This window comes from Arvicanthis niloticus, chromosome 6 (assembly GCF_011762505.2).
Source record: "Arvicanthis niloticus isolate mArvNil1 chromosome 6, mArvNil1.pat.X, whole genome shotgun sequence".
Lineage (NCBI taxonomy): Eukaryota > Metazoa > Chordata > Mammalia > Rodentia > Muridae > Arvicanthis > Arvicanthis niloticus.
The window spans coordinates 17,969,471-17,988,521 of NC_047663.1; the positions used below are offsets into that span (position 1 = coordinate 17,969,471).

At 48.2% G+C, this 19,051-nt stretch overlaps 2 protein-coding genes across 41 annotated transcripts in view; one reads left to right on the forward strand and one right to left on the reverse strand.

Annotated features, from left to right (window-relative positions):
* The window catches only part of Kansl1 (KAT8 regulatory NSL complex subunit 1), a 121,470-nt gene extending 118,809 nt beyond the window's left edge, over positions 1 to 2,661 (forward strand). For all 12 annotated transcript variants that reach the window (XM_076935638.1, XM_076935635.1, XM_076935633.1 and 9 more), the window contains 2 exons: positions 415 to 667; positions 941 to 2,661. In XM_076935638.1, coding sequence (XP_076791753.1) covers positions 415 to 667; positions 941 to 1,168 — 481 coding nt within the window. In that variant the 3' untranslated portion in view covers positions 1,169 to 2,661. The remainder of the gene's footprint in view (positions 1 to 414; positions 668 to 940) is intronic.
* A 1,365-nt stretch (positions 2,662 to 4,026) lies between these two features.
* Positions 4,027 to 19,051, reverse strand: part of Mapt (microtubule associated protein tau) — a 94,755-nt gene continuing 79,730 nt past the window's right edge. For 19 of the 29 annotated variants that reach the window (XM_076935656.1, XM_034505161.2, XM_076935641.1 and 16 more), the window contains 4 exons: positions 15,722 to 15,814; positions 12,496 to 12,577; positions 11,412 to 11,524; positions 7,807 to 8,097 (listed from right to left, as the gene is read on the reverse strand). In XM_076935656.1, the coding sequence (XP_076791771.1) occupies positions 7,882 to 8,097; positions 11,412 to 11,524; positions 12,496 to 12,577; positions 15,722 to 15,814 (504 nt within the window). In that variant the 3' untranslated portion in view covers positions 7,807 to 7,881. Of the gene's footprint in view, positions 8,098 to 11,411; positions 11,525 to 12,495; positions 12,578 to 15,721; positions 15,815 to 19,051 lie in introns of all 29 variants that reach the window. The other 10 variants (XM_034505162.2, XM_034505175.2, XM_034505165.2 and 7 more) reach the window with 2 other exon arrangements.

A 19,051-nucleotide genomic window follows, 5' to 3' on the forward strand; every position in this document is an offset into this window, starting at 1 on the left:
GTTTTACAATCTTAACTCTAGATGACTCAATGAGTTAGAAATGCATGCCCTCCAGATCTCATGGACCATTTTCTTGAGAGTAGTGGGAGACCACCTATTTTTCTTTGATGTGTTTTCAAAACCTAAACTAGTCCCTATTGTGAATTCACTGGGCAGGGCTGACAGTTGCTCCTGGCTCTTAGATGTCATGTTGTAGGCCTACCTGTGTAGGTAAAAGCAGAAGCAAGTACAGTTGAGGGATCTTAAAAAAGTACCATTGCTGTCCGTTCAGTTTGTATTAATTGCTTTGGTGTAGATGTCTTTTTTTTTTTTTTTTTAATAACCCCTCTTACTACCCCCACCCCCAAAAAGAAGCAGAAGAAGTACCTATGACCATGTCCTCACTTACTCATTGGTGTATTTCTTGGATCATAGGTCTTACAGGTCATCAGACGGCCGAACCACCCCTCAGTTGGGCAGTGCCAACCCTTCCACCCCACAGCCTGCCTCCCCTGATGTCAGTAGTAGCCACTCTCTGTCAGAGTTCTCCCATGGTCAATCTCCTAGGAGTCCCATTAGCCCAGAACTGCACTCAGCCCCTCTCACCCCTGTGGCTCGGGACAGTCTGCGACACCTGGCCAGTGAAGACACCCGATGCTCCACACCAGAGCTGGGGCTAGATGAACAGGTGAGGGGATTTCTCCTTTGAATGGGGGGAGGGCAAGATACGAGGTAGAACTGGGAGGGGGCAGCATGTGTGGAAGATAGTTTTGCTCTCCATTGTTTTAAAATGAAGTGTGGTTAGTCACTATTCCTATGGTACCCCACCTTGGGAGGAGTCTCCCTAAACTTCTCCCCAATAATACTGGATAGACTAGTCATAGATTGCAGGCTACAAGTTTGAGGTCAGGGCCTTGGCGCTGGAAATTGTTCATTACCAGATCATCTTGTCTGTCCACAGTCAGTCCAGCCATGGGAACGACGGACCTTCCCTCTGGCCTACAGTCCCCAAGCAGAATGTGACGAGCAGCTGGATGCACAGGACACAGCAGCCCGCTGCACTCGCCGCACCTCAGGCAGCAAGACTGGCCGGGAGACAGAGGTGGCACCCACCTCGCCTCCTGTTGTCCCCCTCAAGAGTCGGCATCTGGCAGCAACAGTTGCAGCTCAGCGCCCAACTCACAGATGAGCGGGAAATGAGACTCTCTACAGACTCACTGCTATTGGCATTAAAGCTTCAGAAATCTCTGCGTTTGATATTCAAACATCATATGCTGGAAATTTTCACAGTTTTTAGTGAATTTAAGGAATTTAGATCCTCTTTTGGTTGGTTTGGTTTTGTTGTTTGTTTTCTTGTTCTGTTTTCATGTCACACCTGAGCACTTCCTCCAGTTGGCAGACAAGTTCAGGAAAACACCCTGCTGGCCTGGTCCTGCATATCCTCTGCACTGTTGGATCACTGGACTTCCAATGTTAGATGATCACCCCTCTCCCCTGCACCTGTGGGGTAGGGTGGACCAGCCACATTGCAGCAGGTAGAAAGCTCCAGATCAGCACAGCCTCCTTAGATTAGGGTGAGATAGAGCAAGAGCAGTATGGGCTCTTTCCTTCACTCCAATCTGTGGCTTGGCTTAGCTCTGTTTGATCACCCTCTCTTTGGTCTTCTAGGATGGAGCACCCTTCCAGCCAGCCTCTGCTCTGTTGGCTAGCTATTATCACTGAGCTCTGGGCCAGCAGGATAGCTGGCTTCACCTTGTCACCTGAACCTTGAAAGCCCATTTTCAGTTTCATCTGCATTTGGTCGTCCGTCTTGGCTCCTTGACTGCAGTGCCCTTAGCTGCAGCTGCTCAGGTCACCCTGCCCTACCTTCCCCATTTTTTTCTTCCTCCGTGCCCTCACACAGATACGGTAGTCCTTCCAATCAGAGCTTCTATGACCCATTCCCACTCCCCTACAAACTAGGAAGTCCGTGGATTATGCATCATCACTTCTGTATCATGTTTTCACTGAGTAGTTCACATGTCGTGTCTCTTTCACATCAGTCACTTAGACTCTCCCTTTTCCCGCACCCCTTGCCTGTGGAACGCTGTCCGGTCCTAGCTGTGGTTTCCATCATTCCCCATGAACCTCCTGTTAGCCTTGTGCCTGTCTTATGTATAATCACATCACCAAAAAAAAGGGGAGGGGGAAAGGAATTTTCTTTTTCTGCCATTTTATAATCGTACAAAAATAGTAGGCAGACTGCTTAATGGTTGGGGTTTTTTCACAATTTTCAACATTAGTGATTTTTTTCTTTCTGTTTGCAAGTTAAAAGGTTTGTCATTGTTTCTTTAAACAACAATAATGCACCGTATCCCTATGCATAAAGTGCTTCTTCTATTTATAAGGTTGAAAATTCTGAATAACCCTTTTAGCATTGTAAAAAACAAAAACAAAACAAAAAAAAACCAAAAAAGACAAAAATTTAAAAAAACTTGTATTTTGTAAATATTTTCTTTTTCCTGCTTTGAGCTGTGTAATGGCAGCAAACATGTAGCTGTCTTTGTTCTATAGAAATGCTTTTCTTCAGAGAAGCTGATCTTTGTTAATGTCTTGATTCTGTTTGCAAAGCACAGACTAGTGCTTAAAAAAAAAGGAAGAAAAAATGAAAAAAATAATAATAAAAAAAGATACAGAAAGTTGCGTCAGGCTTTTCTTGATATACTGGACTGTGTGTCTGACAGGGCCCCACAGAGTGCTGGGGCTGCATTGCTGAGCCCTGGCAGTCTCTCGGTCAGTCCTGGAACACTGGATGCATGATGTGATCGACCAGTTCCCTAAGGTAAGAAGTACCTTCTGCTACTGAGTGAAAACAGTTGATTCATTTTCTCATTCCTTCCTCTGAGGTCAGGAGGGTAGAATTTCAGATTCTGTCCAGTGGGGATTTTTACTTCTTACCAGTCAGACTTTGAGGTGTAGCAATCAATGAAAGTATATAGTTTGCATACATTTTTCTTGACATCTGGGAGAGACTACAGCTACTTATAAAGAGGCTAAGGACCCAATTCTTTTGTACAGGACCAGTGAGCAAGTGCTCCTTCTCCAAGAGTCAGAGCTATGACTTTCTTTCCCGCATTTAGGCAGGAAATGCCTATATGCGTTAAGATACAGTAGACTAAAGCAGCTGTCTGCAGAAGCTAGGCACATTGCAGGGAACCGAGAAAGACAAATGTTTTAAAATTGGAAATCTAAGGATTATGACCTTGATATAATTACCAAAGAACTCAGGAATAAGGGAGATGGCTCAGTGAAGTGCAGGATGAGACCCTGATTTGAATCTGTAGTTCATTTCCATCCTATGTGAGATGGGAGACCCAAGGTGGTGCTCTGGCCACATGCCATGGCACTCAAGAAATTGGGGCTGAGGATGGGCAATTGCTTTGTTGGTAGAATGCTTGCCTAAGTGCATGAGGAAGGACCCTGCACCTCATTAACAGCATGGTACACCCCCTATAATCCCAGCACTCAGGAGGATCAAGGCCAGTTTGGGCTGCATGAGAGAGACCCTGTCTCAAGAAAATATGGGTTGTCTTGTCTTTTTTCCTTTGTAATATTGTGAGCAAGAAGCTGCCCTACCTCTGGAATCGTACTATAATTCAAGGACTATTTCTACTAGAGATACTATTACTAGAAATACTCCTTGATTCATAGTAAGATCCCAAGGTACAAAGGCAGCAGTTCGATTGTGTACGCATGTTGGGGTTCGCAGCTGATTGCCTTGAGTCCTATACTACACTTAAGTTCCAGAAATAATCTCATACATCCCACACCGTACTTCAGTTGCATGAACTATCGCAGACTTTAGGAGCTCTTGAATGCTGCCTTGTAAGTTCAGCCACAGAGTACTGATTATCTCAGGGTAGTACGCCAGCAGCAGAATGTGAGAATGAGCCAAGAAAGCTCTCTCCACTGTCTGCCTTTTACTTTGGTTTCCTGATCTGAATTTTCTAAGTGGGGAATGAACTTGTAAACTATTGTTTTCTTGTACTTGGAACTCATGACCAGAGATTTTGTTTAACCAGAGTAATAACTTTATTTCCAAATTCACTTTTACAGCAACAGTCAGTGTAAATCATTTGTTAAACACAATACACTATATGGACATTCACGGACAGGAAGCTAAGCTAAGATGATTCGTGTCCCTCCCCCCACCCTCAAAATCACCAAAGAAATCATGGGACTTGTAAGCACTGGAGATCATGCCCAGCACAGTAACTGCACAGGCTACAGTCCATCGGGAGGGTGAGATTGAGATACTGCCCAAAGTAACCCTTTCAGAAGCCAGAGAAGTTTGAGGGCTCATAAAGCCACAGACCTATAGTTGATTACCACCTCCACCCTCATCCACACTTACTTACTTTCCTGGAGAACAGGCGAGGATAAAGGAAGTGGTCTTGGCCACTGCTAGTAGTGTAGGCTATGGATCTGAAGTCGATCCAGAGGTGATACTGATGTGCCAGTGGATTAGAGGGAAGGAAGCCAGGGGTTTGAGGAGGCATTGACTGGGCTCTGGATACCACAAGAATGCAGCAGGCAAGAGCAGTTCATAGATTTCCTACACAAACCTGAGAGCTGCACCTGGCTGGGAAGGCAGGGACCTAGCTGGCTGCCTTGCCTGTCCACGGGACAAACCTCCAAGTTCTAGCCTCATGGCACCTCTTCTCTCTAGCAAGTGGTCAAAATCATGAATGGGGTTACAAGATGGCTTAATGGCTAAACTCCAAGACTTCCCTTTGCCCATGTGGATTATCTTAACATGTTCCTCCTCCCACCCCTTCCCCCCACAACACAAGCAATCTCAAATGGGATACACTCTTATCATTGAAGTCAGTTTAAATGAAACTATTGATAAAGTGAATTAAGAGCTTGGAGGAACCAGGCAAATTGTATACCCTATCTAGCCAACCCAAGAACATTGGCTCTGGAGTGGAGAGGCATGGAAAAGACAGACAGGTGCCAGGGCCGTGGGGGATTGTCCTCATTGAAGTAACAAGCCAGAATCCCTTTGTAAACTGCCTCTCAGCATGGACCAGATCACTCCATGATTTGGGGGCTTACTGCCCTACAAGAGAATGGCAGAGTACCCCACCCTGCATTCAAGGACAGGAACTTCAGCATGGGTAAATGGATGCAAGAGAGAAAACCACAACAGGTAACCATAATGAAGGTAACCATCAAACCACACTTCCTTTTCCTCCATTGGACTCTTCACTTCTATGGACAGCTAAAGTCCATCAGCAGTAGGGAGCCCTGAGCACACAGTTCTTTAGTGGGAAACGATGGCTGCCTCCTCCTATTCTCCACATTGTCCTTAACTATACCCAAGCCAGAAGTGGCCGACCTGGGCCTGAGATTCCTAATCTTCAAAGGCCTAGTCCCTGCAACTGTAGAAAGTCATGCAAGGTCGGGGGGCAGCGGGCTGACACCTTAGAAACAAAGGGAGTCTCCTAAGATGTTCCATTCATCAGTGGGGTAGTCCATCCCAAACCCTATGGTGAAGAGGCCAAAGCTTGGAGCGGCCCAAGCACATCTACTGGAGAGTCATGGAATGTCTAGGGCCACAGCTCTCCCTGCTGGTACTGGTGTCCTTTTCTCTTGTGATACAGGAGTTCTTAGATGTCTTTCAGGGCTGCTGTGAGACTTGAAAGTTGTGATTAGAGAAGACCATCTTCACTCTACAAAACAGGCCAGCCACAAGCTCTCCCTGATGGAGCCTGCTGCCTCTAGCTGGTCCTGTGCTTCAGGCCTTGGTCAATGTCATAGACCTCCAATGTCACAATCCAGTGTCTGTGAGGTCCCAGATGCAGAAGAAACCCTTCAAAACATGGGATGTCCCAGCAGGGAAGCACTGCACTGTCCTGGAGCCAAGTCAGGAAGGAGACAAGTGATATCCAGGCCCTCCGTACCCTGTGGTGGGCTAGAACCTTTTGACAAATATTTCAAGATACATGCGTCCTTTTTTTTTTCTTTTTTTTTTTTTTCTTTTTCTTTCTTTTCTTTCACTATCATAGTCACTCTGGTGAACCCAGACAAACAGACAAATCCAACTACAGGGTGCAGACAGGAAAGAAAGGGCTGCATCTACGGAGATGGCTGGCTGCTGGAGCAGGGCAGGCAGCACCGTTTCCATGGGGCCAGAGGAAAAACATTTCAATCAAGGGGTATGTTCCCCAAACTGGGGTATGGAGACTGAGTACGTGCATGGGGACTTAATGGTGGCTGAGCTCTGGGAGGCTAGCAATCACAACCTGGGGTGGAAGCAGACGATGGGAGAAGTGTGGCCCTGCCCTGGGACTCTTCACTGTTCATACTGATGCCAGGACATTGGTACCTGACTTGGCTGCCTCCAGTTCAACACAAGAAGGAGTCAGGCCTAGGAGGCAACCACTAAAGTAAAAAAAAAGCAGAGGTGCCCAGGGTCATCCAGGCACATCCTGGCTTCCATCCAGGATGGGAAGTGATGGAGCGAGCAAAACAGGACTGTAAGGTTCCTTGTGGGAGGCACACTGGTTGGATTCGTGGAACGTAGGACTATAGACTGAGGCCCAAATCTTTGCCTTCCCTGGACCCCAACCCCTAGTGTAGAGCAGGTATTGCCTATCTCTACCCAGGGGCCAGGGATGGAGCTGGAGGAGGCTGAGCACTCAGGACAGTGAGACATGATGTATGGGATGGCAGTGACTGGCTCTCATGGTGGACGTAGGCATGATAGGACAGGTAGAAGGGAAACAGTGGCTGTGTGAGGAATGGAAGGCCTGGGACCCATATCCCAGAATATCACCCCCATCCCTCACACTGCAGAAATGCCAGAGGACCAGGCTTGAGAACAGGCAGATGTCCCCCAAGAGGCACAAGTCCTTACAAAGAACTGGTTAGCCCTGAAGTCCCAGGTCTGTATGGTGGCCAAAATCATGGCTGTAGTTCCAAACTTCAGAACTCAGTAAAGCAGGTTTTCCTGTGTGAGCAAAGGGAAGGAAGCTCCTCAGCTCAGGACCCCCCACCCTGCAGGGAGGGAGGAAGAAGCCAGTGCCCTGGGATGTCAAGATCAGCCTTCAGAGAACCAATCTATAAGGTGCCACCTTCTGGCTGGCCTTCCTTCTGCCCACTGCCCCTTCAGAAGGGGCACACCCACCCACCCACTGTACCCCACAGTGCTTTATCAAGCAAGCATTTGTGCAAGCCAAGACTGCTGCAGGCAGCTGGGGCTATCTTTGCTTCCCGAGCTACTTGACAAGGAGCCAATGTCCCCTCCTCCAACCTGTCTTTCTCACCTCTCTCCCCTGACTCTCCTAGGCCACCCATCTCTCAGCCTTTGCTGTTCAGTCCTCACTCACACCCACACAAAGTTCACACCACCTGCCTAAGGCTCCACGAGCACACCAAAGTCTCAAATCTTTCATTGCTGCCACTGTCCCTGACGCCCCTAGGATGGGGCTGTGGGCAATTAGTTGCCCTAGTCCCTCAGCCGCTCCCCAGAAGCAGTCTCCAGAGCCTCCTTCACCCTCTAATACACAGGGAGGGAGGGTAGGGTGGGGGGGGGAGGAAATCAATTAGCAATTGCCCAAGGAAATGTTGGGGGTTTTTGGCCATGTCTTTACATTTTTTTTTCCTTAAAAATATTTTATTACTAGCCCACAAATCAATTTGGAAAGATGAAATTTACTTTTTTACCATCACTGATTTTGAAGTCCCGAGCCAAAGCCGAGCCACAAAAGCAGGTTAGGTGACAAGCCAGTTAGCCCGTCTATGAGGAGCAGCGGGGAGGGCAGAGGGCGAGGGGCCAGATCATTCTTTTTTTTTTTTTTTTCCACACTCTCACGATCTCTCTTCTCTCCATGATTATTGACTGCCCCAGGGGCCTGATCACAAACCCTGCTTGGCCAAGGAAGCAGACACTTCATCGGCTAGTGTGGCAAGCTGTGGTGAGTCCGCCAGGTCAATGCTGCCTGTGGAGGACACATTGCTGAGGTGCCGTGGAGATGTGTCCCCAGACACCACAGGTGACTTGTACACGATTTCTGCTCCGTGGTCTGTCTTGGCTTTGGCATTCTCCCTGAAGGTCAGCTTGTGGGTTTCAATCTGCAAGAAGTATAGGGTGAGATTAATGATAAAGCTCTATACCAGAGTTAGTCTGTGGTGGGAGGAAAAATTCATTCATTCATTCATTCATTCATCCATTCATTTGTTCATTTTGTTTTTGTTTTGTTTGAAAGTGATGTCTAATTTAGGGGCAGACAAAGTGACGAATCAGAGGAAGATTTGACAGAATGAGTTAGAGACAGGATATGCCCAACTCTCACAGGAAGAGAGAGGGAGGAGAGAGAACTAAAAAGAGCAGAGGAAGAGAGAGGGAGGAGGCAGTTTTGCCAGGGGAGTTTTACAGAAACAGGTTCAAGAGAGAACAAGCTTAAGACAGACTGCTAAAGTTAGTTTAAGGTCAAGCAGGGCAATTCAATGAGAATCGGAAAGATGTCAGTTTGAATAAGTCACCTTTGGAGAGTAGTTTTGAGCCAGAATAGCTTGAGTTGAATCAGCCAACCAGAGTTCAGAAAGAAAAAGAGTGAGCTTATTCAGCAGTAAATCTCAGAGGTTGAAAACACTCTATAGCTAGATTAGATTGTATGGAGACTAGAAGCTGCCAGTTAGCAGACTGAGGCAGTAAGCCTATGAGATAACAATTACTACAGGAGAATAAAAGTTTCTTCACATAACTGATGGGATTAAAGTAATATGCTACCACACCTGGCTGTATGTCTAATCTTTTGATGTGTGTGTGTGTGTGTGTGTGTCCCTAGAACATGTAAAGAGATCAGAGGACACCTTGTGGGCATTGGTCCTCTCCTTTTAACATCTGGGTCCGGGGAACCAAACTCAGGGCGTCAAGCTTGACTGCAAGCACCTTTACCCACTGAGCAATCTCATTGGAGTGGCTTGTTTTTTTGAAGCAAGATATTACTATTAATCCCAGGCTGGCAAGGAACTAGCTGTCCCTCAGTCTCTCAATTGCTGGGATTACAGGTGTGTGCCACAAGGTTCAGGCTTAATATTTTGCTATTCCACAGAGTGCTTCTTCATGCCAATGGCTATACCACTGCGGTATCTTCTGCATCAGATCTATCTACTCTCTGTTGATGGAAGTGGAGGCTCTTCCATTTTTTTTCAAGTTACAAATAATGCTCAGTATGAAAAACCTTGAGTGACTTCACACATCATTTTACATGTTGTGTTTAAGCGTATCCTACAAATGTAATGGCTATCTATCTATCTATCTATCATCATCATCAGTGCTGCAGGTAGAACCCACAGCCTCAAGCATGCTAAGCACATGCTCTAACTGTAAATGTATTGTCAGATATAATTGTATCAGGTTTTCTGCCTCAGTCTGCTAACCTAGGCCTAGTCCTGGAAGCATCTAGCCCCTGTACAATCTATCTACTCCAGGCCTAGAGTGTTTTCAGCCTCTGAGACTTACTGCTGAATAAGCTCACCCTTTCTGAACTCTGGCTGATTCAACTCAGCTGTTCTGGCTGAAGCTCCTCTTCAAACTGACTTATTCAATTTGACTTTTCTCTTGGCCTCTCCTGAATTGCTCTTCTTGGCCTCAAACAAACTCTAGCAATCTGTTCTAATCTTCTAGCTCCTTCTCATTCTTTGGCTCATTCTATCTTCAACTGAGTGTAGCTTGTTCTTTCTCTCTCTCTGTCTCTCTCTGTCTCTCTCTGTCTCTCTCTGTCTCTCTCTCTCTCTCTCTCTCTCTCTCTCTCTCTCTCTCTCTCTCTCTCTCTCTCTCTCTCTCTCTCTCCCCAACCTGTCTCTGTACAACTGTCCTGGTGAAGCTGCCTCCTTCCTCTCTGCACTGCCCTAAGTAGCTTCCCTTTTCTCTCCCCGAATTGAGCATATCCGAATCTCTGATTCATTCCGTCAGATCTTTCTCTGATTTGTCACTTTCTCTATCCCTCAATTAGAAGTCACTTTCAAACATGGGTGTTTCCTTCTACAAACTAACTTTATCTTTACCGTTAGGGATTAAAGGTGTATGCTAAGGGCTGGGCCACACCATAACTAGAAACAGGTTTTTTTCAGTAGAGATCATAATTTTGGGGTTCACAGTGTGATCAAATATCCTGCAGCACTCTACTGTTGCTTCACATCGCCAGCTCCGGACTCTGATTTGCTAGATTATTGCCATCTTGCTGCTAACAGCATAAAAGAAGCCACAAAGAAGAAGGCTTGCTGTACAGCCACTGATGCCAGTGGCTGCCCCCTCACACCCTTTACCATAAATTACTAAGGTATTTTTAAGTGGCAGTTGCCGGCACATGTGCTAGAAGGTATGATACCAAGAAGCCCTTCTTAAGAAATGATGTCATAGGGCTGGGGAAGTGGGTAGGAAGGAGTGCTTGCTCTGCAAACCCAAAGGCCTGAGTTTGAATCCTTGGCACCCAAGTAAAAGAGCAAAGCATGGCTGTACATGCCTGTAGCCTGTAACCTCAGCAATGAGGGATGCAACCCGGTACATTCCAGGAGCTCACTGATAGCCAGCTTAGCAAAAACAGCAAGCTTCTGGCTCAGTGAGAGATCCTGTCTCAAGAGTGAAAGGGGCAGGCGGTGGTGGACACGCCTTTAATCCCAGCACTTGGGAGGCAGAGGCAGGCGGATTTCTGAGTTCGAGGCCAGCCTGGTCTACAGAGTGAGTTCCAGGACAGCCAGGGCTATACAGAGAAACCCTGTCTCGAAAAACAACAAGAAGAAGAGTGAAAGGGGAAGACACCTGATGTTCTGCTCTGGCCTCTGTATGTATGTGCATGGGTGTGCTCACCTGTATACTCATGTGCATGTAACACACACACACACACACACACGCACACAGGATGAGTGGGGGTGTGGAACAATGCCATAACCAAGAGTCCAAAAGAAGTAGAAAGCATGAAGTGGCAGTCTGAGGCACGACCCAGGGCTCTATGCATGCTGGACAACCTCTCTGCCAGCTGGTCCATAGCCTCAGTCAGCATCACTACTTTGCTCTGGCTCTCTGGTAACTAGTGGGAAAGATATGCCTTTGGTCTTCTGACTTGTTCTTGGTACACCAAGGTGAGGATGAGAAGCTATCTCCAGATAGTCCATAGACGACCCTCTAGGATAACCCTCCTAATGCTGTGAGCCTTTAATACAGTTCATCAAGCTGTGGTGAACACCGCCCCCCCCCGGAATAAAATTATGTCGTTGTCACTTCATAACTGTAATCTTGCTACTGTTATGAATCATGATGCAAATATCTGACATGCAGGATATGATAATGCTACCTCCAAAGGGGATAGGACCCACAGGTTGAGGTCCTCATCCACTCTGTTAACCCTCTTCCCCCTGTAAGACCCCCTGCTTGGCCCCCCTACCTTCTTATTCCCTCCTCCAGGGACGTGGGTGATATTATCCAAGGAGCCAATCTTCGACTGGACTCTGTCCTTGAAGTCCAGCTTCTCTGATTTTACTTCCACCTGGCCACCTCCTGGAACACAACCCACATGAGCCTCTTGCCATCTTCTGTGGTCTGGGGGACTTAGCACATGTTAAGTGAGCTCGAAGCCTACTGAGCAAAATGCACGGGGCTGCTGGAGACTGGATTTTTAAAAAGTAGATCAGGTGTCACCATTCAGGAGGGGAACATCTGAAGACATGCACATTCTGACTCCAACACAGGCTGGACCAGTGATCAAAAGAACAGCCCATCCTCTGAGAGATGCCAGGGCTCTACTTTATCTACAAAGAGGCTTAGTCACAGGAAGCCCTTGGTAGGGCTTGCAAACTACCTGCCTCTTCTCTCATCGAGAAGGTGCACATAGGCTATTTACCCTGCAGAATCCTCCTCCTGAGGTCATTCAGTGGTACATGAAGCTTGGCCAAGAGAAGGCATGCTAATTTTTAAACTGGATGCCTTCCAGCTGTGGAGATTTACTTAGAACATTCTGTGAGCCACAGCCCCTCAAAACCTTGGACTCAAACTGCCTGTCAAATGGACAATGAGGAGAGAGACCCTAAACTCCCCCTTTGGCTCATGTCACCACACCAGGGCGTAGCAGGAGAGGGGGTGGCCTGTACTGTTTTCCCGGGAAGAGTGCTTTCTTTGAACAATGTTACAGCGAAGATAAGACAACAGCCCAGAAGGCCTGATATTATAGCTGGTGCAGTTGAAGTGTCCCCCATGCTGGCTGGGACAAGGCTGAGATGTTCACAGAGCCAGCCTTTGGGGGACCCTAATCAGACCCATGGCTGGTCCTTTTATACAGACTTTTCTGGTCAGCCACAGGATGGGATCTGAAACCAGTTCCTCCTGTCTAGGCTGACGAGCAGGGACAGACCCAGGTCCCAGGCCACACAGCACTTCCACATTTAACATTCACTGCCCAGGTTGGTCTATTCTAGGAAGCATCCACCAGCCCAGCCAGCACTGCTGCCCCAATGCCTGCCTTCAAGTGCTACCTGGCTTGTGATGAATGTTCCCTAGTGAGCCACACTTGGAGGTCACCTTGCTCAGGTCCACTGGCTTGTAGACTATTTGCACCTGCAGGTCAGAGAAGATGGGAGAAAGACAGAGGATAAAGGGGGTGATGTTATTAGGGGTGTGACACAGCGTGATGCCGATGGGTCCCTTATCAGTGGCTCCCACCAGCCTCTGAATACACCCCACTCGGGATGGAAAATATGCTCCCAAAATCCAGTCAACCCACATTCCCCAGGGACCTGGGTTCCCACCAAGTAGCTGTGGGACCTAAATCTTCAATCCAAGAAACACAAGACACTCTCATGGAAAAGCAGAGATGCCTGTGGTCCTTGTATGTGACCACGGTATCTATGTAGCGGATATTTAAATATAAAAACATAAGTCATTTTATTGATGAGAGACCAATGATACCCAGTGGAGGAAGAAGTGATGGGCCTACACAGCCCTGTGTCTTCTCCTCAGAAGGGACTCAGAAGAGAAGCCAATGAGGATGGGCGTGCTTCACTCAGGAAGCTCCCATGGTCCTGGACCACCAGTCAACAAACAGAATCCAGACAGCTCTATGACTCAGGGTAAGAGCCGGTTGGTGTCTGGACACATAGTCTCCTGAACACTTCAGCCTCTACTGAGAAGAGCAAAGCGACACCAACAGAAGGCAGACACACAGCAGAAACCACAGCTTCAGTGAGTGTCTCAGCAAGCGTGAGTGAGCAGACAGGACACACAAGGAAACCTGCCAGCCTAAGGGTCCTTCATGTGGCCCAGCTGCAATGCCTGCTCTGACAAATGACAGTTGCTTCCTGACAGGACACCCTGAAGGAGACCACCCAGGCAGACGGGGATCCTCGAAGACAGCCTGTGGTTTTACAGCTTGGATAGCAGGTCACTAGCTGCCACTTGCAGAGTCCTATGCATCTCCCATATAGACCAGGGTCATTCCAGGGGTGAGGAGACTCATCTCCTGTCCCGGGAGAGGGGTGCCTCGTGTTCAAGGATCAATAAAGCAAGGTGGTTTCTACCGAGGTCTCAATGGACAAATTCCTCTTGTTTCCATGGCTAGTTGTACTGATGGTGTTTTGTGGTGTGTGTGTGTGTGTGTGTGTGTGTGTGTGTGTGTGTGTTTTCTGCTAATGAACCTGATGAGGGCCCTGGGCCTGTGGTGTCAGCCTGCCCCTGCAGAGGGTGGGTAAGGAGCAGATAATCCCAAGGACTTTTCTGCAAACAGATCCAGAGGACAGTAGGAATTCTGGGGCAGGTGATGATGGGGGAAGCCAAGCAACTCCAAGAAGGAACAGAAATGGTACAGGGACCAGGGCCTCCCTCTCTTCCCTCTGGCCCAGGTAGAGTCATTAGTCAGTTCCAGGGAATGTGTCAGGGGGGTAGGAGATGTTGGGAGCTCGAATGGCCAAAGAAAGGTATGTACTGTGTGGGGAGTGGGGGAGCATCTGAGTGGGGTTCTAGATCTCAGGGAGCAGCCCTGGAGAGGAGGCCACAGCCCAGCTAGGAGGTGGAGAGAGAGAAGAAGCAGCTTGTCTTCTACAGACACCCTAGAGAGAGCCAGGAACAAGCTAGATGTTCAGCCAGGGATGCTACAACCCAAATGCCAGAGGCTATAGCCACCAGCCCCCCTCCCTAGGAGAACTTTCTATACAGGTCCATCCTGTAGTCAACAGTGACCACAGGCCACAGACCAGGCTATCTTGTGACTCTATATAAGGTCATAGGCTAGCTCTAAGGCTGCCAAATTGCAGTACCCATTAGAAAGTTCCTTGATATCCTAGATATTGTGTAGCCTCATCAGACAACCAACATGTGGCTGGAGCTGCTCTGAGCCGGCTGCTTCATCCGCCCTCTGCAGCTCTTGGGAGCCAGAACCCTCAGCCCTGGCAATAAACCAGACATGAGCAAAACCAGACATTTCTGGCTTTCCTCCCCAACCTCAGCAGGCCTGAGCTGGGAAGCTAAAGTATCCTAACTTTATAGGGCCCAGGAACAAGGACAGTGATCTTAAAGACCACCTCTTCCGGCAACCCATCTCTCTCTATACACTGAGAAGGCATCAGACAGGGCAGTAACTACAGAGTAGCCGACAGCCCCACCTTTCCTTAAGAAGCAAAACAAGTATGGGAGGTGGGGTGGCAGGACCGGGGAGTGGAGGACAGAGGAAAAGGCAGACACAGTGAGTAAGTGAGTGAGTACGCGTGAGAAGGCAGTAGCCACAGGGCCAGCACTTGCTGCTCTGGGGCCAAAGGTCCAAGAGTCAGAAGGCAGGGCAGGTGTCAGGGCCGGAGGCAGAAGCACATTGCAAGAATAAACCCTGTGGGCTAGGCACTTTCCGGAAAGAGAGCTCATCCTTGCATTCCAGCATTCACAAGGTAGAGCCAGCAGCTCCTTCAGAGAGCACAGGCCCGTCCAGGGACTGACCCAGAACAGGGGAGGGGGAGCTGGCAGGGAGAAACCTGAGGCCACTTCACATACCCTGCCCTGTTGGCACAGGCCACCCAAGAGGACAAGGGAGTCCCTAAGCCCATCGAGGGAGCTAAGAGCATCTCGCTGGGACTCGCTGAGGACGTGCTGGGTCCCCAGTGTTTAAAGGAGGACATATTAAAAACCCTTTCTCTGGCAAATAATGCAGGCAATGTCACCTGTCACCTCTGGGTTAGGCTCTTTGCAGCCAGAGTCCCTGGGCTGGGGGGAGGGGAGTGCTAAATTTAACTGAGAGGCTTGGGGACTGTTTCCTCTCTTCGAAGATGAAGGAGACCCAGATGAAAAACCGAGGTGGCTAGGAGCCTTCTGGACCTTGACATGAAACAGGAAGTCCTAGTGTCCAGTGGGATCATATGGACCATCCCCCCACAGCAGAAACTGCCCAGAGATGAGGGAAGAGGCGTCAGCCCAGGTCACGGGTGTCAATGTCTTCAGCCCCATTTCCAATATCTGCGGGGCTTCTAGGAACACATACAGGTACCGTGGGGGACCCAGCTTCTCAGAGAAGGGCCAGCTGGAGCCGGATGCTATCCGTATTCTGCTGGACCATCCATGGAACAGGGTGGGGAGTCTGGGGACAGCAGACACAGTGTGGGGACACAGGAGGTCCTGAGCCTGCGATGATTTATTCTATGCAATGTCTCACAAGGACACACTCATGACACTTGTCTCAGCAAAGGCTGCAGCACACCTCATGGAGAGTGCGACCGTACTCACACTGCCTCCGCCCGGGACGTGTTTGATATTGTCCTTCGAGCCACACTTGGACTGGACGTTGCTAAGATCCAGCTTCTTATTAATTATCTGCACCTTTGATAGCCAAAAAAAAGAATGAGAGACGACCACACCCGGAGCACCGCCCCCTGACCTGTGGGCTGCTGGGGAGAGCCAGGTCTGAGCCCTTCCTCGGGACTCAGAAGCTGCCAGGGACAGAAATCACAAAAGGGACCTGTAAGAGAACGTGGCTGGGAAAGGGCTAACAGCTGGGAGGCCACCAGGTTGGGTGGAGTGACAACTGTAAACAGGGAGTCCCCTGTGTCAAGTGATCAGAAGAAAAAACAACAAAAATCCAAACAGACACACCAGTGCAAGGCACCTTAACACAAAGAACCTCCATGAGGCTGGAGAGTTGGAAGGTTAGAGGTTCCAAGACAAATTACCTTGAGCTGAGCTGGTGAGATGGCTCAGTGAAGGTAAAGACACTTGCCACAAGACCCCCCATGCGTTGTCTCCTGACTTCTGTATGCGGTGGCACGCACATACAATACATAGTTACTTTGTCTCCTGACTTCTGTATGCGGTGGCACGCACATACAATACATAGTTACTTTGTCTCCTGACTTCTGTATGCGGTGGCACGCACATACAATACATAGTTACTTTAAACTATCCTGGGCTACTTTTAGCTTTTTTTTTTTTTAATGATGTTTTGAGACAGGGTCTCTCTAGCCCTGATTGTGATGAAACTCAGTAGACCAGGCTAGCCTTGAATTTACAGAAATCCATCTGCCTCTACCTTTGAAGCAATGGAATCAATATTCATTCATTCATTAACTCACTCATTTATTCAGAGACAGGGTTTCTCTGGATGTCCTGGAACCCCCCTTTATAGACCAGGCTGACCTCTTGCCTCTGACTCCCACATGCTGGGATTAAAGGTGTGTGCCACCACTGCCCAGTTGAGTTTTAAAAATCTTTAAAAATCCGGGTAGTGTTGTCTCACATCTTTAATCCCAGTACTTGGGAGGAAGAAGCAGGCAGACCTCTTCACTTAAGGCCAGCCTGGTCTATAGAGCAAGAGATAAACAGAAACCTGTGGACAAAGTCAGCTTGCTTCCTTGCTGGGGGTATTTAGCAGTGCTTGGCTCTCACCCTCGAGGTGAGTTCCAGGCAGGGGCATATGTTTCCTGGTTGAGGGCATGGGCTGGCACTATAAACGTCTCCTTGTGAACCTCACTCCACTGCTGGTCTTGGATAGCCATATAGCCTTTCTGTGCCTTAGTTTCCCCACCAGTGCTGCTCTCATCAATTCCTTGGGATAGTGCCCCCTCTACTACGTGTGTGGGGTGTGTTGTGTGTGTTTGGTTTTCTTATTCTTTTTTTTCTTTCTTTTGAGACAAGGGTCTCATGTAGCTCAGGCTAGCCCAGGTTATCCTCAAACCTGCAATGTAGCCAGGATAACTTTGCATTCTTTAGCCTCCGCCTTGGCCTCTCAGGGCTCAGATGACTGACAGGTGAGTACCACCATGGTCAGCTTTACTCATACCTTTCCCTAATAAACCCCTAAAGCAGATTTGTCTGCTTAAAAAAGGGATAGAAAGCCAAGGGTCTATGTCTGCCATCCCTGCCTGTCTGAGGCAGGGGAATATGCTCTTAGTTCAAGGTTACTCTGAATTACATATGTAGTGAGTTCCAGGCCAGCCTGAGCCATAGAGTGAGACCTGTATAAAAATAAAAATGAAAAGAAAACAAGAATGGAAGCAGTTTAGATAGAATCAGAGAACAAGCCAGGCGCTCTGGTGGCACACGCCTGTAATCCTAGCACTCGGGAGGTATGCATGAACTCTGTGAGTTTGGGGCCAGCCTGGTCTACAGGGCTAGTTCCAGAGTAGCTAGGGCTTTGCAAAGAAACCCAGTCTTGAAAAACCAAAATAATCATATAGTAATAATAATAATAACAAAAACAATAACAACAAAAAACCAATAATAATAAAATAAACAAGAGGATGATGTTATGATAAAGGGAAGTCACTGAGATATGCAAACAGCGATGTTACATCCAGCACTGCGCTTCCTGGAAGCCAATGGGAAAAAGGAAACGAGATTGATTACGTAACTCATGATTTGACAAAGAAAACCTAAAGGTTTTTGGGGGAAGATGACTGTTTGCTAGACACAAATTAATCAGAGGACATTATGCAGATGCACATGGTCTGTAACATACACAGAGACCCCGCCCTCTGTGTGTGTGTGTGTGTGTGTGTGTGTGTGTGTGTGTGTGTGTGTGTTTTTCTTATTCTAACCCCACAGGAACGGAAACCAGCGTTTGTGGGGTTTGGCACTAGACAGGTATTTACAAAGCAGACGTGGATTACTGCTGGTGTCATGTCGAGCCAAAGCTTTTACTAACACTCAGGTTCAGAGGGGAGAACAGAGTGGTGGTAGGCGCTGGGAAACTGGAGCCCTGAAATGCCGGTTCTCAGCAACCACAGCATGGACCGTGGTGTTGGGCTTCGGCTCTGACCGGACACTGGAAATATCCTGGAGGGAAAGGAGGATGTTTTCATCTGAGGGCCTTCTATGCAGGAGGGAAGTGTTTGTGGGCAGGGAGTGGTCCTGAGAAGCTCGCTGGACCTGAGATCCCAAAGTCGTGTCAAACCTTAGGTGGACTTTGTTCTGTCTCTGCTTGGGTTCAGAACTCTCAGGGGACCCTTTCTTGGTCCCAAGCCTCTAGTTCAAGGAGCTCCCAGGCTGCTGGTACTAGCTGGGCTGGGCCTCACTTGGACAATGGGCCAGGGCATCACCCCATGTGGAAAATGAAGCTGGTGTGGTCAGCTGAGGCCCCCAGAAAGCCTTTCTTTAGAGTCCAAGTGATTTACTCAGAGATGGATGCAGAGAGCCTGCCTGTATCCAGTCTGGCCAACCCTTGAAAGGCAGGTACCAGAGGTCAGGCACTGTGATGGCTGCCTTTCAACGGAGGTAGTGGCTGGGGACAGAGCTCAGTTAGAGGATTTCCCCAGAATGCATAAGGCTCTGGGTTTAAGAGCTCACACTGTATAAGATTGGATGTGGTGATGCAAGTACTTGGAGACAGGACTATCAGAAGTTCAAGGCCACTGTCAACCACCTGACTTTCAGATCAGCTTGGAATGAGTGAGCCCCTGTCTCTTTTTTTTTTTTTTTTAATGGTCTTAAGATATTTATTGTCATGGTGGAAAATGGATGAAGCGATACCCTGGTATTCTCAGGGCAGGCCTGAGGTTAAATCCCGTCTTTTTTTTTAAGGCTTTTTTTTTCTGTGTCAGTGAATATGTTGCATTTAAGATA